Source organism: Peromyscus californicus, unplaced genomic scaffold (genome assembly GCF_007827085.1).
Source record: "Peromyscus californicus insignis strain IS unplaced genomic scaffold, ASM782708v3 Scaffold_7__1_contigs__length_154581171, whole genome shotgun sequence".
Lineage (NCBI taxonomy): Eukaryota > Metazoa > Chordata > Mammalia > Rodentia > Cricetidae > Peromyscus > Peromyscus californicus.
This window is the reverse complement of record NW_026294595.1, coordinates 131,332,922-131,358,440: the sequence shown is the minus strand read 5'-3', so window position 1 is coordinate 131,358,440 and position 25,519 is coordinate 131,332,922. Positions and strand designations below refer to the sequence as shown.

At 50.6% G+C, this 25,519-nt stretch overlaps 2 protein-coding genes across 3 annotated transcripts in view; both read left to right on the top strand.

Annotated features, from left to right (window-relative positions):
- The window catches only part of LOC128101010 (protein NDRG3-like), a 37,326-nt gene extending 32,432 nt beyond the window's left edge, over positions 1-4,894 (top strand). Inside the window, exons 11-14 of the mRNA XM_052723718.1 lie at positions 2,075-2,122; positions 3,588-3,623; positions 3,799-3,850; positions 4,396-4,894. Of these exons, the coding sequence (XP_052579678.1) occupies positions 2,075-2,122; positions 3,588-3,623; positions 3,799-3,850; positions 4,396-4,577 (318 nt within the window). The 3' untranslated portion in view covers positions 4,578-4,894. The remainder of the gene's footprint in view (positions 1-2,074; positions 2,123-3,587; positions 3,624-3,798; positions 3,851-4,395) is intronic.
- Positions 4,895-5,008: 114 nt separating this feature from the next.
- Positions 5,009-25,284, top strand: Sla2 (Src like adaptor 2). Of its 2 annotated transcripts, XM_052722654.1 has the most exons (8): positions 5,009-8,642; positions 11,427-11,562; positions 14,785-14,884; positions 15,228-15,314; positions 15,991-16,094; positions 22,923-23,072; positions 23,912-24,044; positions 24,358-25,284. In XM_052722654.1, the coding sequence occupies exons 2-8, from the start codon at positions 11,466-11,468 to the stop codon at positions 24,473-24,475; spliced, it is 789 nt and encodes a 262-aa protein (XP_052578614.1). In that variant the 5' UTR covers positions 5,009-8,642; positions 11,427-11,465; the 3' UTR covers positions 24,476-25,284. The 2 variants fall into 2 exon arrangements, with proteins under 2 accessions (XP_052578614.1, XP_052578615.1); XM_052722655.1 differs by lacking the exon at positions 5,009-8,642 and having other exon boundaries at positions 11,452-11,562; positions 12,269-14,884.
- The last annotated feature ends 235 nt before the right edge of the window (positions 25,285-25,519 follow it).

The following is a 25,519-nucleotide window of genomic DNA, read 5'->3' as shown; positions in this document are numbered from 1 at the left end:
GGTTTTGGTTTTGGTTTTTCGAGACAGGGTTTCTCTGTGTAGCTTTGGTGCCTGTCCTGGAACTCACTCTGTAGCCCAGGCAGGCCTCGAACTCACAGAGATCTGCCTGCCTCTGTCTACTGAGTACTGGAATTAAAGTCATGTGCCACCACCCGGCTCTGGAATATTTTCAATTACATCTGGGAGGCTGGAGAGATGGCTCAGTGGTTAAGAGCACTGGCTGCTCTTCCAGAAGATCCAGGTTCAATTCCCAGCACCCACATGGCAGCTCACAACTGACTGTAACTCCAGTTCCAGGGGCTCCAACACCCATGGAAAAACACCAATGGGGGGTGGGGAATCATTTACATCTGGTCTCATGTTTCTAGTAGAACCATTTTCTAAAAAACTTCTCCTTGGTCCTTGCCCTGTCAGAACTGTAACATCTCTGGTTGTGGCAGTCCATTTTTTTAACAATTGTAATAATGGGCTGTGAAAGATGGAAACTTTGAGTACATACTTTATATGGCACAAAATTGTGAGTCAGTGGAAACAAAGATTATGAGGGTTCAACTGCTATTATTTTGTTATTATTTATCTTAAGGAAAACTGTCAAGTTTGAGGCTGGAACATCACTGGGGTAACTTCAAAAAGAAACGTGTGGCTCTTCAGAGTTTGGGTACATGTGTTAAGAACTGAAATGTCGCAGGGCAGTGTTGACACTCACCTGTAATCCCAGCATTCAGGAGGCAGAGGCAGAAGAATCACTGAGTTTGAGGCCAGCCTGGTCTACAGAGTGAGTTCTAGGACAGCCAGGGCTAAATGGAGAAACCCTGTTTTGAAAAACAAAAACAAACAAACAAAGAACTGAAATGTCTGTACACTGCCCCTCAACCAGTAAAATCTCAGTGTGAGAGAAGAAAAAGAGCGTCACAGAAGAATTCAGCTGCACACTGGGGAGCCAGAGACCGTGAGGCAGAAGAGTCAGTGGTTGGGTCTCTAGGCAGGAGGGACTGAGCAGGGAGGTGGAGGCAATGCGCAGGCCCAGCTGATAGGCCATTGGTGCTGGGACAGCATGGAGGAGATCCCAGCAGGACAGGGCCACAGTCTTCTTTGTCTCTCAGAGAAGGAAGGTTCCTTGCCCACATGTCATGGCCAGTAGGAAAAGCCTTTAGATTCAGTGTGCTCTTCATTTAACAGTAACAGACGACGAAGTTGCCCGATATGTATTTATATTATGTAGTTGGTCGTGTTGTTTTTACTTTTTACTCTTTTGGGGGCCCACCACCCAGCTCCTAAGTAATCACATGGAATCTTGTTTCTAGCCAGTTTTTCTTAACTTAAATTAGCCTGTCTACCTTTTACCTCTGGGCTTTTACTTTTCTCTATTTCTGTATATCTTTTCTTTACTTCTTTACTTCTTACTCTGTGTCTGGCTGTGTAGCTGGGTGGCTGGTCCCTGGTGTCCTCCTCCTTCTTCTCTTGCTCCTCTATCCTCTTTTCCCAGATTTTTCCTCCTATTTATTCCCTCTCTGTGCCATCCCCGCCTACCTCTTCTCCTGCCTGGCTATTGGCCGTTCAGCTCTTTATTAGACCCAAAGGTGTTTTAGGCAGGCAAAATAACACAGCTTCACAGTTAAACAAATGCAACATAAAAAGATGCAACACATCTTTGTATCATTAAACAAGTATTCCACAGCATAAACAAATGTAACACATCTTTAACTAATATTCTACAACAATATTACATATACTTACTCTGTGTGTATGTGTGAGATCAGATAACAATGTGCAAGAACTGGTTCTCTGCTTCCATCATTTGAGCTCTGAGGATCAAACACAGGTCATCAGGGTGGCAGCAAGTGTCTTTACTGCTGAGTCAATTTGCCAGCTCATTTCCAGATTTGTAGATGTGTTCTGAAGTATCAGCTATGACAAGAATCACTTGAAATCCCACAGTCTATGTTGGTACTCTCTTTGACTGGGTCAGCCACCAGCAAGCTGAGCTGCTGATCTTGTAGGATCATTCTGATGCAAGTCACCGATTATCTTCCTAACAGTTTATAAAATTGTTTTCTCCTTTTTGTTTTTAAAGGTTGAATGTAATTCTCGCCTCAACCCTATAAATACAACTTTGCTGAAGGTAATGTGTCTTCTGTCACCATTTGTGAGGGAGTTAGCATGATTTCAAACTAGGGTGTTCTAGGGAAGCTTCCCAGAAAAGCTTCTGTGAGTCTGTCATTCACTGTTTCACACAAAAAGGAACGGAACTTCTGAGTCAGTTTTCCTTATGTTAGTTACTGTTATTTTGCTTCAGTAAAACCCCATGACCAAGGCAACATATAAAATAAGGTGTTTAATTGGGCTTACAGTTTCAGAGTGTGAAGTCCATGATGATGGAGAAAAGGCTTGGCAGCAGGAACAGTGAATCCTGATCCACAAGTAGATTGCAGAGAGCACACTGGGAATGGCAGTCTTTTGAAACCTCAAAGCCCAGCCCAGTGACACACCCCTAGTTCCTCCTAAATACCTCTACCAACTGGGACCAAGCATTCAGACATGTGAGCCTACGGGGGTCATTCTAGTTCAAACTACCAAAGTCCTCGTAGATACTGGAAAATAGAGTAAACAGTACAAAAAATTTAAATTGTTCATAATCCCAGTACAAAGAATTATATATAGTAAAGGTATTGGTGTCTTTTTCCTGTACTGTTTTATATCACTAAAATCAGAAGGTATGAACTGAGCCAGGTGGCAAACACCTCTACTATCAGGAGGCATATGCAGGTGGATCTCTGAGTTTGAGGTTAGCCTGGTCTGTAGATCAAGTTTCAAGACAGCCAGGACTACAGAGAAAAACCTGCCTTGAAATCTGCCCCCTCCCAAAGTTATTTATAGCTCCACATCTGTTTTCCTCCCATTCCTGACATAAACATTTCCTCGGATCATCAAAAACTGCATAGGCCAGATGTGGTAGCACACATCTGTAATGTTAGCACTTGGAAGGTGGAAGCAGGAGCATCTCATCTTGAAGGCCAGCTTTGGCTACATAGGGAGACTGTCTAAAAAACAACTGTAACAAAGATGTTAATCATTCTCTGGGCCAGTGTAGTGGTGCACGACTTTAATCCCAGCACTTGGGAGGCAGAGGGCAGATCTTTGTGAGTTCGAGGCCAGCCTGGTCTATAGAGTGAGTTTACAGGACAGCCAAGGCTGCACAGAGAAACCCTATTTCAAACCCCCCCCCCAAATAAATCTAAATGTGGTGTGTGCCTGGCGTAAAGTTTTCTAGCAATGAAACCATGGAATTCATATCTCTTTAAATAGAGACAAGTCAAAGCCAGATGTAGTGGTGCATATCTTTAATACCAGCACTCAGGAGGCAGAGACAGGAGGTTCTCTGTGAGTTTGAGGCGAGCCTGGTCTACATAGAGAGTTCCAGGATAGCCAGGGCCACATGGAGAGCCCCTGTCAATAAACAAACAAACAAACAAACAAACAAACAAACGAGTCCAGTCAGCCAAGTAGCCCCTTCGAAAGGCCTTGGGATACTGAGAGCATTCCCCTTAGTGGAGGTCCTGCTGACTTAGGTGTTCTTCCTCTTCTAGATGGCAGACTGTGGAGGACTGCCCCAAGTAGTTCAGGTAAGAAAGCACTCATAATAACTACATTCTCTCTCTCTCTCTCTCTCTCTCTCTCTCTCTCTCTCTCTCTCTCTCTCTCTCCTCTCTCCTCTCTCTCTGTCTCTGTCTCTCTCTCTTCTCATTGCTACCTCTCTACTTAGGTACAAATTGATGCCTTCTTTGTTTGCTCCCCCAGCCTGGGAAGCTCACCGAGGCCTTCAAGTACTTTTTGCAGGGAATGGGCTACAGTGAGTAGTATGTTTTCTGTTTATGGTGATGGGGTAAGTTTGACATCTGAGTCCACAGTTCTCAGAATATAACCAACCCGTTGACTAACCAGCCTTAAAGTGGAAACCAATAGGGTATAGTACATTCATCTGTGTATGTATATGAGATGGGCAGATGCTCATCAGCACTTAACTATGTCAGGAGGTCCTGGGAACGGATGGAAGTCTCACTGTATTGGACTTACACTTGTTTTTCTTTTGTTCTTTGGTTTAGTCTTGCATGCACTGCAGGTTTTGGTCACCAGTATGTGTTCCCAAAGCCACCTTCCTAATCACTGTATGAATGGCATGGTGCCAAGCTAAGAGGCTTTACTCCGCCCTTAGGGTTTCCCATCTTACTCTGAAGCAGAATCTGGGGAGAATCGAGGTGCAGGGGATCAAAGCAGCCTTGCATACAGCCACTCACCTGGAGCAAATAGTGGGCTGGGAAAGGTAGTCTTCGTTGATACTTGTGGAGTACCAGAGCTTCACTGAGCTCCTTCTAATAACCTGCTTCTTTATTACAGTACCGTCTGCCAGCATGACCCGGCTCGCCCGATCACGAACATACTCAGCCCCCAGTAACATCGGATCTGAAAAAATTTATTTCACCCAACCTGTGACTAGCAGTCAGTCAGATGGAGCTCAAGAAGTCTGTGGGGTCCCTAATCTCCTGAGCACACACCAGACCATGGAGGTGCCCTGCTAAGCAGATGGGTCCCCCCTGGACCATGCAAGTCCCTCCTTCAGATGACCACTCCAGAATAGAACATTTCATCCTGTCAGCTGGCCTCCACTTTCACTCATGCATGGCCACAGCACCTCTCTTTCCCGTAGCCTGGACTTCCCATTCTCTCCACACACCCCTTTTTGTCTGTACTAAGAACCACACCCATGCCATTACTGTAGCATTCCAGCATCTTGATCCGATCTGATCTCCATATCTTCTCGTGCCAGCCTTTCCCTATGCTCCCTCAAATATGTACCTGACGAGATTCTTTGATTCCCAACTCCATGTGTGTGCGAGCACGCGTGTCTGTGTCTGTGTGTGCATAGTTCTGTGATTTTAGACATGCTTTCTTGTAGCGCTTCTGCAAAGGGACTTTTTTGCATTCTCAGTGGCGTTTTAAAGGGAAATATGCAGAGCAGATATCTGGATGGCTTGGACCACAAGATTGGATTTTGGTTCCACTTGGACAATATTTGCAGTGATTTCAGGAAAGAGCAGGTCTGAGGGATGTGGGGACTGTAGTTACTGTGTGGACCACTGATTAGCTGTGACCAGTAGAGGGGTCTGTAGACAGATTCCACAGAGCCATCGCATCCGGCTTGAATTCCTGAGTGGCAGTACCCAGGCTTTGAACACCTTTTTTTTTTTAAAATCAGTGACTGCAACAGAGCCAACCCTGTTGGCACAGGTGTGGGTGAGCCAGCCCCGAAGATGTAAGCATGGGAGACCTGTCCCCCTTACTCATCTGTCTTGTGGCTTCGTGGGCAAGGGAAAGATGCCCTCCCCCTCCTGCCCATCAATACCTGAGGCAGGTGGGAGAGCTGGCCCTGTGGTCATAAGAGAGGATTCATACATGTTGTTGTGTAAGTCAGAGAGAGGTATCTGAAACCATAAATGATGTCTATAAACTATGGAGTTTTCTCCAAAGAATTGGCCTAAGCTCTAGATCAGCCAAGGAAGATGGAAAACAAAACGCCAGGCTCCACTCTGCAGACAGAAGTGCTGTCCCTGTAGCATCTGATACCACTTCCCAGACACCCACACATCTGCAGGAAGTGCCTCCCAGGTCTGGATGGAGAGTGGTTCTCCATCCCTCTGTCCCAGGAAAGGGGACAGTATGGCTCTGACCACTACGTATGGATTATGGTATATGTACCCTCATATACACAGGCATAGAAACAAATACAGAAAAAGAAAGAAAAAAAGGAAAAAGGAATCCTCAGCCTGCTACAGATGACATGTGGAACTATGTCTCTGTAACCTCCACTTGTGAATCTGATGGGCCTCAGAGTTGTCCAGAGGCAGGGCCTGGAGGGTGAGTCCACACTAATTTCTGCTGGAGGCTGTGGGAGTATACAGCAGATGGCAATTAGTAATTCAGGTGTCGACCCACCAGGTGAATAACTCTCTGATGGAGGAACCTCATCAAGCAAGGCTTAAGGGACCACAGACTCTGAAAACTGGCTGCTTCTCTCTGGAATTTTTCTCTTGTGCCATTAATTTCTTCCCTAAGAGCAGCTATGGGTATTTTCCCCATTGCTTGTATGTTTATCTTGTGCATATTCCATCTATTGGGCATACATATATCTGTGGATGGCCAGGAAGATGATTTCTGCTTAGGCGGTATAATTCTGATGAATAGAAATAATACTAGGATATTTTTCATAAACTCAGACAGACGTAAGAAAATGACAGTATTCTCAGCTACAAAGTCAGCTTTTTCTAATCCAAAATAGACTAGTTGCCCCTGGAGACAAATTACACAGGGCTGAGTTCCCAAGGGTCTGTTGGTTGAACCAAAGTCAGGCTGATAACATTAAGACATAAACTCCCAGCAGCAATTGACTTTCTGCACATACTCCTAACCACAAGGTTCAGCCAATAACTGTCTATTATTTCAGTCCTGAATTTCAATGTAACTGTCTGGGAACCCTAACCACTCAGAGCTATATGCCTGCTTTCCTCACCGTGCCCGGTCAGCACGAACTCCCTAGCCTGAAAGACACTGTGTGACTTACCATGTGTTATTAGAATGGGTCGGACCCCATATATGTAATTCATAACTGTCCAGAGTTTGGCTGTTGAAGGAGGTGTGTGTAGAGAGAGCTGCTGTGTAGAGCTGTGTGTAGAAGGTGTGTGTGCAGAGAGAGCTGTGTAGAAGAGGAATAGCTATGTAGAAGAGAGAGCTCTATAGTGTAGCTATATAGAAAAGGGATGTAGAAGAGAGAGCTCTATAGTGTAACTATATAGAAAAGGGATGTAGAAGAGAGAGGTGTGGGTAGGAGAGAAATGTGAGTAAAGAGAGATGTGTGGAGAGAAGAGATGTAACTGTGTATAGAGACGTGTGGCTGTGCAGGAGAGAGATGTATGTATGTAAAGAGAGATACGTAGCTGTATGTAAAGAATGAAACTGTGTAGAGACAGATTTTCAGAAAGAGATTTTTTTTTTATGGTGGAATTACCACCAGAAAGTGTGTTTCCTTACTTACTCTCAGAAAGTCTAGTCCTCGCCATTGATGGTTTTGCATACCCTGGAGACGGTCTTGGAGCTGGCTCTCCCAAAGGCTGCCAATAAATTTCCCTCCAATAAACTTATTTAAACAAATAAAAGTAACCTTCCTACAGAGAATATGCTTCCACTGCTGGCCCTCTGCCCTGCCTGCTGAGTGAGCACCATGTTGAAGATCCAACCAGCCTCCTCAGGAGCAAGGGAAGCCTGGGTCCCCAGAAGAGGCTGTAGCACCTGAGTTCATTCTAGGGTCGGAGTGCAGTGGGTCTTCATGTTAAATAGAGGCCACTAAGGAGGAGACAGTAGGCAGCAGGTGTGCTCCTTGTTAGTAGACGCAGTCAAGGTAATTCTGTCAGTTCTGGATAGGACGCCTGTGAGTTTCAAGCTTGAGCATGCAGCAGAATCACCTGAAATAATTGTAAAACGTGGATGCTGAGCCCTACCAGGGTGTTTCTGACTTAGTGGGTCTGAGACAGACCCGCACACCTAACACCCAGGTGATTCTGTGGCTGCTGGAACCATACTTCAAGAACTACTCTAGATTTCATTTTAAGTGCTTGGGATTGAACCTCAGACCTGGAACAAAAAAAGCACACACTTTCAAAATTACCCATAAGCTTGTATAAAGTGCCTTTTTTGTTGTTGTTTTGTTTTGTTTTGTTTTGTCATTTATTGCTGTGCTTGAGTGGAGGTCAGGAGGCAACTTTCAATGATCCTGCATATTTGGGGTGGTATGGCCACATGCAGAAGGTAACTTCCAGAAATCAGTTCTCTCCTTCCACCATTGGGTCCTGAGGATTGAACCAGGGTCGCCAGGCTTGGTGGCAGTCATCTTTACCCACTGAGCCATCACACTGGCCCAGAAATGAGTCCCACTTCAGAGTCTTTAGTTGAACAAGGTGCCAGGTGATTATGCTTAGACTTCCCCTCTGAATGTTTGGACGTAGAATTGCTAAGACTGAGTGTTCGGGTGATAACTGTGGACAGACCTGCATGGGAAACTCCTGCTCATCCCTCCCCATTCTTTAGTTCTTGGAGCAGATGGAGTAAAAAAACAAGAACCTCCAGCATGAGACTGGGAGGAACAGCTGCTCCCTAGAACAGGAAAGGGGCAATGTGGTGCCTCCATGGTCTACGATGCCGTCAGAGGAAACAGAGGCGGAGAGGCTGTGGGGTTGTGAGAACCACAGAGTCTACAGCTGGGAGCTAGGGCTCTGCGGAGTAGCACCTGTGTCTACAAGGGGCTCTGATCCCCGGGCCTCGCTCTCTGGCCTCTCAGAGCTGGTTAGGACTGCCCGATCTGGTTTCCCTGAGAGGCAAAGGGCTCCTGCCCCAGTATCATGGAGATGCCTGTCCACTAACAAGCTTAGCTACCTCAGCTTACTCCGAACGCCTCTGGTGATCCTCCGGGCTGAGATCTGAACGTGCTAGTATCTAAGGTGACAGCTAACTCTGTGCACTCCAAGGCCTGACCTGTCAGACGGCCAGCGTGCGAATTGGCTGAGTGTCCTCACCAAACTTCTGATGACAAACCCGTAAGTACGCTTGCTTTGTTTTCTGGTGGACTTGGGACAGATGAGGAAGAACGGTCTCCTCTGGGACTGGGAGTGAGCTTTGTAGTCAGACTTCAGGAAGACGACTAGTAAGCTGTACAGGTCTCTAGGATTCCTTAGAGACCCAGCCTGCTCTCCCCTCTGACTGCCTCCAGAAGACCTGCATTTTACCAAGATCTCATGCCTCTGCTGGTCTCTTCTATGATACCCACTTTCCATGTGGAGTATCAGCTTCTTTCTCCTGGGCCACAATCTTAGAGGTCACCAAAGGAAAGAACTCTATTCTCCAAAGACAGCTGCAGCATCTCAGTAGCTCTCATAGGGTGAGATTCTCAGTTTGAAAAGGGAATAAGGCTGGGGGTAGAGATCACTGAGCCCCTGAGTTCTGTTCCCAGATACAAAACCAAACCCACAAAATCCCAAGAGAAGACGGCCATCTTATCTGTGCACCGTCTATCCTCTGCCTGAGCAGCAGGCAGTTCATCCTCTAGATGAGGTCACTGTATCCTCCAGACGTGGCCATTGCGATGAAAATGGGATTACAGAGAAGCAAAGCAGCCTGGGCACTGTGCAGTTTCTGCGGCCTTTCACCAACACTGCCCACCCACTCGCCAGGACACCACAGACAATGTCTAAGCACATAGTATGCTACTCAGACATGTGACAAATGATCTAATCTCTTCTGCAAATGTGGCCAACACCTGTTTATCCTCGGCCTCATTGCCACTGTCTGGACCTCATCTTCCCAATAGTTTACCATGCCTTGGCCAGACCAGGAAGAAAAGCTGCAGAGTCCTGGAGAAGTGTCCAGGAAAGAGCAGGTCCCTTATGGCCCAGGGGTCCTAAAGGTTATGGTCTTGCTGAACTAGAGCCAGGAAGTTAATCACCTCCAATCCTTCCTTCAACCCTGTGGAATCAGTATTATGATCCTTCATCACAGGAGACTGGTCTGAGTTAGTCACCCATGCTACCCATGGCAGGCCTAAAGCCAAACACTTAGCCTGAACCTCATACTCACAGCCAGCTGAAATGGGAGAATTGCCCTGGTAGTGAGCAAATTCCATCCCTCAGGAGGCAGCAGAACCACCACCACCACCACTACCACCACCACCACCACCTGGGGGACCAGTCTGCTGGGTGCTCCTGAGCTCTGTGCTGTGGACACTGAGGTCCTGCAGGGAGCACTGTTTCTCCAGTTGATAAAACAGGGCTGCAGGACAGGTGGGCACAAGAGTGCTCCTCCCTGCAAGACTGGGTCCACTCAGTGGGGACTGTTCCAGGACATGGATGCCATCCCATGGCACTCATGGACAACACCCTCATCCAAGCAGCACGCGGCCCTAGGGCAAGGAAGGTGCCCACTGTGTCTCCGTGCTGTTCTGTGGGCTGCTCCTCCCAACTGTGAACCCTTGGCGGTACCGGGCACAGAACCCAACCTCAGTGAATGACAGTGGAATAGAAGCAAACAGGTGAGATCATACCTTGTCCTGCTGAAAATAATGAGACCATCTGGAAAGGATCAGAGAGCCAGCCCCCCTCACGGAAACACTTAATATAGCATTGGAAAAGCAGCATCCCTTGGATATTTTCGGCCAACAACCCCAACACAACCCCAGACTTCAGTGAGAGCCTAGGGCTATCCTTCTCAGTGAGCCACACTTGTGCTGAACTTGCAGGAGTGCTGAGAAACCAAGGTTTGCTTAGTCTGAGGACAAGACACTGTGCCAAACACTCTACTCACTTGGGTTCACTCCGTTGCTGTGTGTTGGGTGCCTTCGGTGGGCCTCCCAATGCTGAGGACAGGGCATGGACTGTAGGAACTGTGGATTGAACACATGTTCCAGCTGAGGCTGGTGGCAGTCACAGGACTATGAAGCAAGAGGATCACCTGAGCCCAAGAGTTTGGGGAGAACCTAGGGAACATAGTCCTCAGTTCAGAGTCTCATGAAAAGAAAACACAAGACAACAATAACAGTTTGTAACCGGATATTCAAAACCAGGAAGGAAGTATGCTCCCGGGGCTGGCTTTCCCAGACATTATCTACCATGCCCAAGTGTTGGGTGTGGTTACCCCCACTTCTCAGATGAGGAAAGGGGGCACCAAGAATGGAAGTGACCAGTCAGTCCCTCAGAGCCTTGCAAGTCACCACTGTGTCACATAGGCTGACAGACTCCCAGCAATCTTACCCAGTGCTCTTGGCACCAATCAGTATTCAGTGTCGCCTCTGCATGGGACTCCCATCCCAAGGCCTCCTGGCTCCTCCTCGGTCCATCTCTAACCCTAGCTGTGGTCGCTGACATGCCTGGAGAGAGCTCAGTGTCTTGTCACTATCCCTGCCACCAACCAGCAGAATGTGACCCTAGGTGAAGGAATGGTTCCTCAGGCCACGGGAGTTCAAAGGAGGACCAGCAAAGGCTAAAAATTCCTAGGAAGCTTCCTGAGAAATGCTGGGATCCAGACAGACACAAAGAGAATGGAAAGGGCAGGCTGGCCCACCAGAGGGGACACAGGAAAAGGTCTAGGGGACTTGAATGGAGCACCGTCACTGTCTAAGAAGGATGGGATACAGGGAAAACACCTCCAACTTGCCGCAGCCTCAGCCTGGTATCTATGTTGGTCAGTCCAACACAGTGATGCCTGCAAGGCTGTTGGGATACTGCCTTTTCGATGGCTCTGATGGACCAGGTCGTTTTCCTGTGGGAGCCACGTGTCTGGGTCCTAGTTGGGATCCATGGACTGTGTGCCCACAGCAGCACCCTTTTCAGGTTTCTTTCAGAAGTGTGCTTCTGAGAGTCTGCTGAGGAATGATGGGAAGTTTGCCCAGCAGAAGGAAAAGCCTGTCCACAAGCGCTAACCCCAGTTCCTCTGGTCCAGTCCAAGGAGCTGTGTCCACACAAGCAGGTAAGTCATGTCTGTGGATCTACAGACCTAGAGCTCACCACCTCTGGGTTTTCGGCCAACAACCCCAACACAACCCCAGACTTCAGTGAGAGCCTAGGGCTATCCTTCACAGTGAGCCACACTTGTGCTGAACTTGCAGGAGTGCTGAGAACATTAGATGTAAGGGGTTAGAAGTGGAACTCAGGGATAGAGGGCTGGATGGGTAGGTAGCACAAGGGGGCCTGTGGTTCCACCCCAGCACATGTGCCAACATGCGTTTGAAGGTGGGCATCAAGCTAGCTGCAGCAATACGAGCCTGTACTTTCTTCATTTAGAAGGTGAAGAGAAAAGAATTGTGGGTTTATGTATAGCCTGGGCTACACTAGAAGAGCCTGTAATTTCAAATGGGGGTGGGGTTTTGCCTTGTTTGAAAACCATCTTCCCAGAAATATCCAGACTGGTTTGACCAGATACTATCTAAATGCTGTGTGGAGCCCTGGTGGTCCAGAGGATTAACCATCACAGATAACAAGATCACCCAAACCCAGCAGCACTGTTCGGAGGGGTGTGGCGAGCATTAACTAACCTACACTAGAGACTGCAGAGCCAAGACGTCTGAACGTCTGGGCTTGGGCAGACACTGTTGGTCCCCAACCCCCAGATCCCTTAAAGTGGCAGGGTTTCTTTTCCTGTTCTGCACTCAAGCCTCTTATCTCCCCAATACCAGCCCCCACAGGGCCCTGACACCCTGGGTGCCCCCTCATCTGCAGGGAGAGACCTGCAGGAAGAGCCCCGAAAACCACACCTTCCACAGAGCTAGCAGCAGGTGGCAGCTGCTGAGTCATCCTGGGCCTGAAGATGTACCTGGGCTCAGGGGGGCTGTTCTTCCCTCCGCCTGGTCTCCCAGGGAGGGAGGCCATTTCTCAATGTGAGTTTTCACTAGCCTGGTCTAGAAGCCCCGTGTCCCCCCAGGGCCTGGTCCATCTGAAGCTCACTGAGGCTCTGCCAAGTGCCAAGCCATGTGACAGGAGCTGAAGACACAACAAGATAGGTCTGTCCCTGCCCAGAGACAGCCACGGAACCATGCTGAGTGGCGCTCCTGTTAGATTTGTGAGTGTTGCAGGGAGAGTGTGCAGAGGGGTAGGTCGGAGTAGCCTTTCTGAAGAAAAGGAAAGTAAATGGGCCACAGGGCCAGCAGGAGTCATTGGGGAGCTGCACCTGCTAGGCATGCAAGACCACAGCTTTCGAGAGGGCCAGGAACCTTACAGGCTGCTTTGTCCCACGCTTATGGGAAAGAGACCTCCATAGGAGGGAGGCATCAGACATTCTCGGCTGCAGGAACACCAGTCTCTGGGCAGGCAAGACCCTGAGAGCTGAAGAGCTTCCTGCTGGGAGGGTTTCTGCTAACCTTTTAAGAGGCAGAGGTGGGAATGGGTGCCTTCTCACCTACAGCAGAGACTCTTCAGCCCCCACCTACCTCCTGGACCCTTGTCTGTCTGTCTGTCTCCTCCTCCTCCACTCCTGGGTCTCAGCTCCCTCTTGAGAGCATCCAAGAGTCCTGTGGGACCTTGGTACTTTGGGAGCTCCTTAGGGCCAAAGAACCCTTCCTGTGGACCTTGACTGCTTTTCCTGGCCTCCTGCATCCGTGTGCTAAGCAAGTCTCTCTTTTGGGGACCGTTACTGACAGGAGGAAGGAAATAGAGGTGAGGTAGGTGAATTATGTTTGTTTTGTTTTTTGGTTTTTTGGTTTTTCGAGACAGGGTTTCTCTGTGTAGTTTTGCTGCCTGTCCTGGATCTCGCTCTGTAGCCCAGGCTGGCCTCGAACTCACAGAGATCCGCCTGGCTCTGCCTCCCGAGTGCTGAGATTAAAGGCGTGCGCCACCACCGCCCGGCATGAACTGGTTTTTAACAGTCATTTGCAGGCCCCACAAGCTTCGGGGGGATTGTTGGACTGGGTGGGCTGGTGGCAGGCAAGTGTGAGCCCTCCATTTGCCACATGATGTCCCACCCCCAACCGGACTTCATGTCCACTGAGTCCTCAGGACCATTTCTAGAGTGACTGGTGTCAGCTTCACTCTGGTCCCATGACCTAGGCCAATCAATCCCTCCTCCACTGGAACCTTCGCCTCCCAGGAAGCTGGGGCCCTTGCTGAGCGGTGCAGCTGTCAACCAGCCCCTCACCCTCCCCTCCTCTCCAGCCTGGGTCTGTGAACAGGGTGCTATGGAATTGGAATTACGCCCTCCCCTTGCTGAGTGCCACATCAGGGCCTGGAGATGACTAGACACGCCGACGTCAGGGCAGTGGTAAGGGCCCAGTAAGAAGTAAGGTGATGGACGAAGACCCCAGTAGGTTCTGATGTGCAGGGTACAGTCAGGGTCAGCAGGACCCTTAGTCACATGCTCCCGTGGGGCACTCGCCCAGGTCAGGCCTGCAATAGTAGCCTCTGGTGGCACTTCTCAGGGGCAGCACAGGCCTCCCCTCACTGCCCTGAACATAGGCCACTGGGAGTCCAGCCCGCCCGTGCCTGTGCGCAGTGCCCTAGAGTTACAGAGCCGGTTCACATGGGCATCTCTCCAGGGCCTGATGGAGGAGTGACAAGGAAACCAGAGTCAGGTGTGTGGGGAAGAGCCCACCCTGGAGAGGGAGGCTAGCCTCAGCTCACAGACCCTGCTTTCTGTCTCCTGACAGCATGGCAGTCCTTCCTGGGGCCCCAGGCGGAGCTGTAAGCCTTCCTGAGTCCTCCACCCCACCCCCACCCTCAGAGCTACTGTGTGGCCCCACCACTGCCTTTCAGAGGCCCACTCAGAGCCATGTTGACCTGTTCTTCTAGCTGCAATGGGGTGTCTGTGTTTCGTCATGGGGCTAAGGATGGAACCCAGGGCCTAGCACATCCTAGACAAGTGCTGTCCCATTCAGCCAGAGCCCAGTCCTACAGGTTGCTAGTTCCCAGCTGCGGAGTCCTTCCTCAAAGTCTCTGTGGAAGTTGTACATACAGGGAGGCGTGGCCAGGAACCTGCTCCACCAGCCACACATATTGAAGGCCCTCCTGGGAACCCCCAAAGCTATCTGGGCTCTCCCCAGGTTCTGTAGAGCCTTCTGGGAGCATTTCAGACTCCAGAGTCACCCCACTTCAGGGAGCCTGTGGGAAGGGTGAATGAGGGGAGCCAGACCAAGGCAAGAATCAACTAGCTCACACCTTGAGGGAGGACTGACCAAGAGGGTGTGTTTCTCCCTCTATCTAGAGAGAAGCAAGGTCACAGCTGTGGCCCTGGGCAGCTTCCCAGCAGGTGAGCAGGCTGGACTGTCTCTGAGACTCGGGGAGCCGCTAACCATCGTCTCTGAGTAAGTCTCCAACACTGGGCCCTGAGGTCGCACTGTGGGAGAGGGCCCTTCCACTACCGAGGAAGGCACAGGCAGGGCCGCTTTGGAAAGGCTCCCATGTGACCATGTTGGTCTCTGGGTGGCTTTCTGGCAGCCTGACACACTTACAGGGACAGAGTGGGGTCAGGCCTTGGAACAGGAGGCCTTGGATCATGTGCTACCTGCCAGGCCCTCACCCAAGGAGGAGCCTGGGTTAACTGGTGTAGGAAGTTCTGGGAAATGAGTAGAAAAGGTGCTCAAGTTCCATCAGGAGAAGGAACTCACAAACTCCAAATGAAGGTGGCCCTCTGTGATCTCTCCACAGGGATGGAGATTGGTGGACAGTCATATCGGAAGTCTCGGGCAGAGAGTATCACATCCCCAGTGTGCATGTGGCTAAAGTCTCCCATGGGTGAGTACCTGGCCCAGGCCACCTCCAGGACCTCCTACACTCTTCCTACAGTGTTCCCTTTATGCATAGCCACAAGCTGAACAGAGCCTGGGCCCTGCCCTTCAGAGCAGCAGACAACAACTGTCATGTCTTGTTCACCTTGGCCCATGAGACCTGGGAGACCAAAGAAGGCCCCATAGAGGAGGAGGTGTGGTGTGGGGCTTTGGAGGGTGGTCAGGATCAAATGTCCAGAACACTGAAGGGGTTGTAAAGGGACAGGCACAGGCCATCCCAAAGCGGGAGACAAGGGGCACTTCCGGCAAGGGTGAGTGGATCAGCAGTGGAGCTGGAGGACTGGGCAATGAAGACAGAGGCAGGGGAGCCTGTGCTGCCCTGCCCGGCCCCCCTCCACCCACTCCCTCCCAGACACTTGGTAATGAAGTCTCCAGGCAAAGAAAGCCTGCGGCTGTCTTCATTGGCTGTTCCCCAAAGTCTCTGGAGTCAGGACCCTGAGAGCAAGGCTGAAGGGAGTCTGAGTCTCTGACGCCTGCTCTTCATGGTCCAGAGGTCAAGGGAGGCCAGAGGGTAAGGGAGGGAAGATCTTGTCAAGGTCATGCAGAGGCATATTAAACCCTTTTACTAGAAGGATTCTATTCAAGTCCACAAGCTCACCCTGTCTCTCTCCTTGCTCCACCAGGTGGCTGTATGAGGGCCTGAGCAGGGAGAGAGCTGAGGAACTACTCTTGTTGCCTGGAAATCCCGGAGGGGCCTTCCTCATCAGAGAGAGCCAGACCAGGAGAGGTAAACTCCGTCCCACACACCTCTCCAGAGTCGAGCTCAGGAGAGAGGACAGACTGTTGCTACACCTGAGAGTGGAGGTTTCTTGAGTCCAGCCAGGCCCTGACTATAAAAGGGCCTGAGGTGGAGCCAGGCTGTGAGGGCAAAGGAAAGACAGTTTACCTGGAGCAATCAAGGTCAATCCACTTTGTGGAGTGGATGCCTAGACTTGGAGTTGGGTCACCTTGCTTCCATGACCGTCCTTGGACAATAGAGCAAAGTGGGCGTGAACCCACTGGCAGGGATCCAAGCTTAGTCTATGTTGTGACAACTGGGATGCTGAGCCTTTAATCCCAGCACTCAGGAGGCAGAGGCAGGAGGATCTCTGTGAGTTCGAGGTCAGCCTGGGCTACAGTGTGAGTTCCAAGACAGCCAGGGCTACACAGAGAAACCCTGTCTTGAAAAACAAAACAAAGCAAAAACCAACCAAACAAAAAACACCTGGGATTTACTCTGATCAGCAGTGGTGATTTCTCCTTTACAAGACAGGACATGATAAGATCTCTTGGCAAATGTTCATTGCAAGTCAGGCACCCAGGAAAGACCTCAGGCACCCAGGAAAGACCTCAGGGGACAAAAGTACAGTTCGCTAGCGACAGTCTTGCAGACAGACCTCCTGTGTCTGCCCTGATTGAGCCTGCTGGATGGGCTATCACGGTCCACGCTCTGTACCTCCACCCTGCACGCTCTGTACCTCCACCCTGCACGCTCTATTTCCCTCAGGAGCTTCCTAGATTAATCCTTCCCCAGCCTCTCTTGCTAATTTCCAAGAAACATCAACCCCTCACCCTCTGAAACACCCATTGGCTGGCTGTGGATGGTGGTAGGGCTGCTGGCTCCGGTGCAGCAGCTGCAAACAGGAAACCTCAGTGCTGGTGGTGACTGGGACAGGAGCCCTGCAGACCTACCAGTTGTGAGCTAGAAAGCCACAGGAAGTGCTCAGCGCTTAGCCACCCCACCCCGCCCTCCCTCTGGCCTGGTGCAGTCCCGAGGGTGTAGTGACCACCCCTTGTGCCATTTTTTTCCCCTCTTCATTAAGAAGCAGCATATACAAGGGAAATTCATGGAGATGCCAGGAGGGATCTGTGAGGATCTTCAAGGTCCTGAAAGGATCCACAGGAATTCTGGGACTAGCATCCCTGTGGCCAGCACCTAGTGCAGGTCAATCAGAAAGCAACTCTCATCAGAAACCGAAGACCCTAAGTCAGAGCACTGTGTGCATGCCAGTAATCCCAGCACTTGGGAGATAGAGCCCAGAGGAGCAGGCGCTCAGTCACTTTCGGGTACAGAGAGTTCAAGGCATACGTGTTCAACATGAGACCTTATCTCAATAAAGCTCTCAAAAGCAGAGACAGGAGGATCACCTAGAAATTCAAGACCAACCTGGGCTAGGGGTGAGTTCCAGGCTAGCCAGAGGGACAGAGTAAGGTACAAAGTAAAATAATAAAGGCAAAGGGGCCTCAGAAAGTGTTTGCTTTGCAAGTGTGAGGTCCTGAGTTTGAGCCCCAGCACCCATGTACGAAGTCTGGCAAGGTGGTGTATGCTGGTCATCTCAGTACTGGGGAAGCAGGATGGGAGGATCCCTGGGGCTTTCGAGCTTATACATACAAAAGAACCAAAAGCTTCCCGTGCTGACCTTGGAGAATGGTTGTCTCCCAGGCATGACTGCAGCCTCTCCTCATGGCTTCCTTTGGACAGCACTGCTTAGGCTGAAGGGCGTAGCCTGGGCAAAGATGTCACTTTAGTTCATTGCTTGTGGGTCTCTGTCCAGGAAAGCAACAGAATTGCCTGCAGGGCGGCTACCCCACACCCGGCATGCCAAGTCTGAGTTCGGGGCTGAACATGCTCCTCTCTTACACTGCTGGCCTGGGGAGCTTGCTTAGGAAACTGGATCTTAGCTGTACATTGGAATCATCTGGGAGAAGCCTGCAACATGGATGCTTATACACCAAGCTTGAGTTTCTGATTTAATTGGTCAGGAATGCGTCCTAGGATCTGGAATCGGAAGGAGTGCCCTGGGGTGAGACTCTTCAACAGACAGGGCATGTGTGTAGTGAAGTAGAAGAACCTCCGGGGTGTGCTGGAGTCTGGAGTACTGGGGGTCAGACTGCTTCAGATGCTTAAATAAGTATGTCCTGAGTAAGTGGCTGAACTTTTATTCTGTGGTTCCTGGGCCAAAAACCAAAATTGATACTAAGTTCTAGGGCCCTGAGTGATGTCAGAGTGCTGGTTCTCTGTCTTAATGCACAGAAGTCATTGGGATGCTCTGGACTTGGTGACAGCACTGGTTCTCGCCACCACAGACCTACTGGTGGCAGAGGCCACACACCTGCCTCCCTCTCTGGGTGGTTCTCTGTTCTTCCAAAGTGACAGAGGAAAATCCAGAAGGAAGAAATAGAGAAGTCATGTTGCCTGTAGATCAGTGGGAGGGAGGGAGGGCAGGAGGGAGGAAGTGACAGACAGACAGACAGACATGTTATATCCTGTGCTTCTTGTCACATATGATGTCGTAACCACCGACTGGGTGACAGTGGGATCGTCTTTTCTCCTCTTTTTCTGCAGGACTGGGTATTGAACCCAGAGCCTCAGATACTTTTGGAGACAGTGTCTCACTAGTTTGTTCAGGCTGGCTTTGAACTCATTGTGTAGCCCAGGCAGGCCTTGTGATCCTCCTGCCTCCACCCGAGGAGTCCAGGATCAGCCTGGACCCAGAGTCCAGTGTAGCTCCGAGGCTGGGATTCCAGTGGGGGGTGGAGCCAATGTGTGGACCCAGGAAAGCCTGCAGCCCTGAGCTGTCAATAACACCCTCTCAGCCACCCTCCACATCAGCTCAGAGTCCCTCTAGTCTACCTGGTCATGTTCGAGGCCTGGGGAGAGCCAGGCTTGAGTTGGCCCCGAAGTACTGCTTTATGAAGGAGGTCCTGGAAACTGCACAGGCCACAGGACTGCTCCAGAGTGTGCCAGGATTAAGAACAGGCTCCAGGAAGCAGCATTCCTTCACTCCCCTGCTGTCACCCTGTCCCCTTTCTGTTGGACTCAGTAAGGGAGATCAGTGAGTAAGATGTGGCTCCTCCACCCAGGGGCTCAGCTCTGCCCACTCTTGGGTGGTCAACCCTTCCCCAGTAGTGCCTGAGTCACACTTCCCACACTGTGGCTCCCGGGGCCTAGGGGTCAGCATCTCTTAGGCTATTGGCTCCTAGGGGTCAGCATCTCTTAGGCCATTGGCTCCTAGGGGTCAGCATCTCTTAGGCCATGGCTCCTAGGTGGCCTCAGTGGAGGAAGTGCAGGCAGGGTCTGCCAGGCATTTCCCCCAGGTAGACCCTGATGGCATCCCTTACCTCTCTCAGCACCACTGGAATGCCCAACTCCAGAAGTTCTGGGCATGACTGCCTAAGCCTGCTAGAGCATCCTAGAGTCCAGGGCCACCCTCACTGCCCTTGGTCTGGAAGGTCGTCCTCTCGGCCCTCTGTGCCCTCTAGCTTCACTGCTTACCAGGTACTCTAAGAATACACCTCATTTTTTTCCATCGCTTCCTGACACATAGTCCCACAGCCTGGACAGCCCCACCCCCCACTTCTCCCCTGGGCAAATATATACTCGTCCTTCACGGTCCAAGCCTATCACCCGCCGCAGGCTGTGGCTCTTCAAAACTCCCACAACATCTTGAGCAGTTCTCTCTGGCAGCTGTGGTGAACTGACTTCTTGTAACAAAACTGAAAGCTATGCTCTGAGAACAATGGAGCTCACTGTCCCATGAGGACCACCGAGGACAACGTGAGGAGATGGGGCTGGCAGCAGCTCCTATCTACCGTCCCTTACACCTGCGTCTGGGCCTGTGTCTGGCATTGTAGTAGGGGCTCAGCAGATGTTTGTTGGAGAAATAAATGAGTCTGCCTCGGTGGGCAGGATAGATAGAGAGCTGGAGTAAACTGCCTTCCAGACAGGAAGGAGGGGGCCATGTTTAATACCAGACTGCAAAAGACAGGCCCAAACTTGCCCCCCACACCACCAGCTCCCTCATACCCATTCAGGCAGCTGGGCCTGTGTGCACCTAAGCACTCTACCTCAGCAAGGGTCTGGCTCCTGAGGGCCCTCTAAACTCATGGCCAGTGGGGGTGGGGGGGGAAAGGTTCAATGTGTGTTTTCTACAAGAAATGCCAAGGGTTGTTAAGTCTTCAAGTGGCCCACTATAATTCTAGCACTGGGAGGCTGAGGCAGGGGGATCACAGTTCAAGGCCAGATTCAGCTACATTGTGAGTTTCTGTCAAGAAACCAACCAATTAGTCAACCCATAGGACACCCAAGATCCAAGGTATAAAAAGCAAGACCGCAGCCATAGTCTCAGTGGCAAAGTGGACAGTGAACAAATAAATGCCCAGCACATTAAAGTGGAGATGAGGGTGTGTCTGTGGGTAAGTGTGCCTGTGCCCTGAGGAAAGGCTTCAGTCTAGAGCCAGTGGGGCTGGACAGGTCCAAGGAGAGGTCAGATTCTGCAAAGCCTTTCAGATGATGAGGACTTTGCTTATAAATGTGAAGAGAGGGTTCCAAAGAGAGTGACTTTACTGCTGTATGTGACAAACTGCAAGTGGGAAGCCATAGAGGAAGCAGTCACAAGCTCTCTCTGGTTGAGATGTGGTCAGACCCCAGGTGTGCTCTGAATGTCGCCGGTATCTTGGCTTGTGGTTCAGGCTTCTGCTGACAGTCACCTGGCCCAGCTGCTTTTAGGGCTGTGGCAACAAGGTAATTTGCCTCATGGGGAAAGAATGTGGAAAAAAGCTGCTCGCTTTGTGGCAGTCAGGGAACGGAAAAGCTTGCTGGGAAAAGGCTGAGCCTTCATGATCCCATCACCTCCCAAAGGCCCCACCTCTGAATACTGCAGGGCACTGGAGTCCCGCTGCCCTGCAGGGCTTTGTGAAGGCATCTCAGACCCAAGTCAAGACAGTGTGAGAGGAAGCAGTCAGAGACTCGAGTCTGGGGCTTAGTGAGGGATGGACGGGTCAGGGTTGTACACGAAGACAGGAGGATGGTAGGATAAATCTGAGCCATCCCTCAGGAGGCCTCCTCCTCCTCCTCCTTTTTCTTTTTTTTTTTTGGCTTTTCGAGACAGGGTTTCTCTGTGTAGCTTTGCGCCTTTCCTGGATCTCGCTCTGTAGCCCAGGCTGGCCTCGAACTCACAGAGATCCGCCTGCCTCTGCCTCCTGAGTGCTGGGATTAAAGGCGTGCGCCACCACCGCCCGATGAGGCTTCCTTCTTTAAAGGAAGGCATGCATCTTGGAGGTAGAATGTTCTGCATAAGAGGATGTCTTAGGATTTCTATTGCTGTGAAGAGACACCACGACCATGGCAACTCTTATAAAGGAAAACATTTAATTGGGGCTGGCTTACAGGCTCAGAGGTTCAGTCCATTATTGTCATGGCGGGAAGCATGTCAGTGTGCAGGCAGACATGGTGCTGGAGAGGTAGGTGGCTAAGAATTCTACACCTGGATTGGGAGGCAGCAGGAAGAGACTCTGGGCCTGGCTTGAGTATTTGAAACCCACCCCCAGTGACACACCTCCTCCAAGGCCACACCTACCCTAACAAGGTAAAACCTAATAGTGCCACTCCCTAATGACCAAGCATTCAAATATAAGAGCCTACGGGGGCCACTGCTATTCAAACTACCACAAAGGAACAGCAGGGACACAGGAAATACTTATGGGTGCTTGCTGCATGCCAAACCTGGTTCACCACCTGAATGCTCACAGCTGTTGAGATCAGGGTAATCGTTACCCCCTTCACAGTTAAAAAACAAACAACCCTGTGTGGCCAGGGGGTGTGCCTTAGCAATAGGGCCGGTGGACTCGGGTGGCAGGGGTACTACAGACTGCCTGTGTGAGACTGAAACCCAGGCAGCCTGAATTATAAAACAGAGGTCTTGGAACTGGGAGAGTACAGCAGTTCCTCAGGATTGGCTTTAGTTTATTTTTGAGAGTCCCACTGTAGCCCTGACTAGCCTGGCTACAGACCAGGAGGGCCTTCAGCAACTGCTTCTCTTTAAAACCTTGCTGTGTGAGTGTCCCTGCCAACGCCCTTGGCTGTTTCTGAATTTTAAATAGTTTTCCTGAATGTACATTCTGTGACTAGTTGTGGCTCATTCTTTTACTTTTTTTTTTTTTTTTTTGGATGGTCTCATACAGCTGAGGTTGGCCTCAAACTCACCATGTAACCAAGGAGGGCCTTGAATGTTATCCTCCTGCCTCCACCTCCCACATGCTGGGATTACATGTATGTGCCACCAGTCTATGCTACATAATTAGCACTGCATTCTATAAGGCACCATTCGACTTTGTGTGAGGCAATGGGACTACCTCACACCAAGTCTTTACCACTGAGCCACATCCTCCACACTTAGCATACCATTGAGCTCAAGCAGGCTGTGAATGTGGTATCTATTGAAAGCACTTCTGTTTTTCTCCGTGTACGAGATGGGACTGCTGGGTTTGAAGGTAACTTAACTGTTAACACTGACCTGTTTCCAAAGTGGCTTTCTCTCTATGGCCATGCTGCCCTCTACTTGACATTTTCACATTCCAACCCTCCTGCCACCTGAGTCTTATCTATACAGCCAATATTAATGCTCACTTACACCTCACCCAGCCTGAGGATCATAGGATCCGATCTATTACAAACAACAATCTTTGCCCTACCTGAAGGCTGGACTATGATCATTATTTTTTTCTTCTTCCAACCTGGGTGGGGCTGGGTCTCCAGCAGGGCCTTAGCTGTCTCCCTGGACCCTTCCCTCCTCAGGCTGCTATTCCCTGTCCATCCGACTCAGCCGCCCTGCATCTTGGGACCGGATCAGACACTACAGGATACAGCGCCTTGACAATGGCTGGTTGTACATCTCACCACGCCTCACCTTCCCCTCACTCCAGGACCTGGTGGACCATTACTCTGGTAGGACTTTTGCTTTTTCTTGTTTTTTTTTCGCTTCCACAGTAAACTAGATGAGGGGCCTCGGAGGTAGTCAGTTATGCCCTTAGAACCTGCTGGGGCTATCCAGACAGAAGAGGCATGTCCGGTCCTCTATCTGTCCTTAAGCAGCCCCCGTGCTGGGTGAGAGTGGTCTCCAACCCACGCTGACAAAGAACTAACTAGAAGCCAACTGTGAGCTTGGCCAAAATCTCACCACCACGGTGGTGGTCCCAAATCAAAGTGCCCTACAACAGTTTTCTTCACAGGATCAGACTGTGCTGTTCCTGGGTGCAATGCAATCTTTAACATTCCGGGTGCCCGCCCTATAACCAAGGCAGTGTCAAGGAGACAAGGAAAACCTCACTGGGCGGTGGCAGTGCACGCCTTTCACCCCAGCACTCGGGAGGCAGAGGCAGGCGGATCTCTGAGTTCGGGGACAGCCTGGGCTACAGAGTGAGTTCCAGGACAGCCAGGGCTACACAGAGAAACCCTGTCTCAGAAAACAAAGCCAGTAACAAACAAACACAGTAAAAAAAAAAAAAAAAAAAAAAAGGAAAACCTCTTGAGAAAGTTGACTGGGGATTTCTACAAGTTGGTTCTCCACAGCAGATCTGATGGGGCCACAGGCTGAGCACTCAGCTTGCTTTTCTTCAGTTTTACACGAACTAAGTATCACATAACTTAGCCCCAGCCCAACTTCTTCTATATCCCAGACTTCACTTCCTATTACGTTTTGGTGACCATGTCCCCAACATGCCAAGCACAGAAAACTTCCAAGGCAGAAGTTTGGGTTATAGCAAGGGTTTGGGTCTCTTCCACAGAGTTGGCAGATGACATCTGCTGTGTCCTCAAGGAGCCCTGCGTCCTGCAGAAGCTTGGCCCACTACCTAGCAAAGATCTCCCTCTCCCTGTGACTGTGCAGTCGGCATCACTCAACTGGAAAGAGCTGGACAGGTAAGGGAGTCCTGGGAACATTAAGACAGAACAAAACTTGGGCTCCCAACCCAGAACGGACACCTTCTAGAGCCCGCCCAGGCTTGAGCAGTGCTGAGGACAAGGTTGTGTCAGGGAAAAAGTAGGCATGGACCTCGGGGCAGCCTGGGTGAGAGGAAGGTTGGAGTGAGTGGGTCAAGAGTCCTGAGTAGGGAGGTCAAGATGGAGTTAGATCAGTTAGGAAATGAGGAGAGTTTGTCAGCAGGAGTAATATGGTGCTGTTCTAAGGGTAGAGACACAGAGGTGGCTCCTTACCGCTTTCTCCCGTCCACAGTAGCCTGTTTTTGGAAGCACCTGCCAGTGGGGAGGCATCTCTTCTCAGTGAGGGCCTCCGAGAATCCCTCAGCTCCTACATCAGCCTGACTGAGGAGAACTCCTTGGATGATGCCTAGTCCAAACAGAAAGTCAAAGGGGAACCGAGGTCGTGTCGTCACCTAGGACTCCAGCTCGGGCAAACCTGATGAAGCACCCCAGAGGCAAGGCTGGGAATGCAGAGGGCTGGGCTGGGATGCAGGCACATCCCGGGTCCCACCTGGACCTTCTGCTCTTTCCTCTCTAGAGGATAAGAAGTCATTTATCTCCTCCCAAGGCCTCGGACCCTCCTACAACCTCTGGTTCACGTGCATCGCAATTCAAAGCGGGGCCAGGCCTCTACGGAGAGTAAATTACTTCTAAGGTTTGATAAGTCAGTTCCTGAGAGGGATGTCCAGCACGACTGTGGAGTCCCTTCCCCCATTGTAACTGCTAATCAGCCCTACTGAAGGCAGAGATCGCCACTAGCATGAAGGAGAGAGAAAGATTAGGGACGTTCACAAGTCTCTTCAGAACGCACACACATCTCAGACAGTAGGATGGTCAGAAAGCGGAGAAGCAGAGCACCTGAGCTTACCACAGCGGCCCCACCTCTTCCCCAAGCAGAGCAAGAGCAAGTCTACATCTTCCCATGATCCCTCACAGCAAGTTGTCTTAGACAGCCAAGCTCTCAGATCCCTACTCAGTGTTCACCCCCACATAGCCCAGTCAAACCCGTCTTGCCATCTGGTGGTCAAACACAGAATGACAGCGTTTAAGTCTCCCACTGCAGACCAGTCACCCATCGAAGTGCTGGGCCGGGCCGGGCCATCAGGTGTAGGCCCTCTGCAATGTTAAAACCAAGGCAATAACCTTCACCAAGCCTGACAACCAAAAGGAGAAAGAGGCCTGGCCGAAGCCGCTATGGGAGAGCAAAGTGGGGGCTCTGCCCTGCCGACACTCCTACTGGGTTCTGAGGGTCCAGGTGAGTAGGTAAGCAAGGCTTTAGTTTACCAGGCATGCCAAGGCTTTCAGTTAGACTTGTTTATTCAAGTATCCGAAAACACTCTACAGTGGAAACCTATTAGATGGCTGCCCGTACTGCGCTATGGATCACGCACATGGTGTTTTCAGAAGACTTGAGA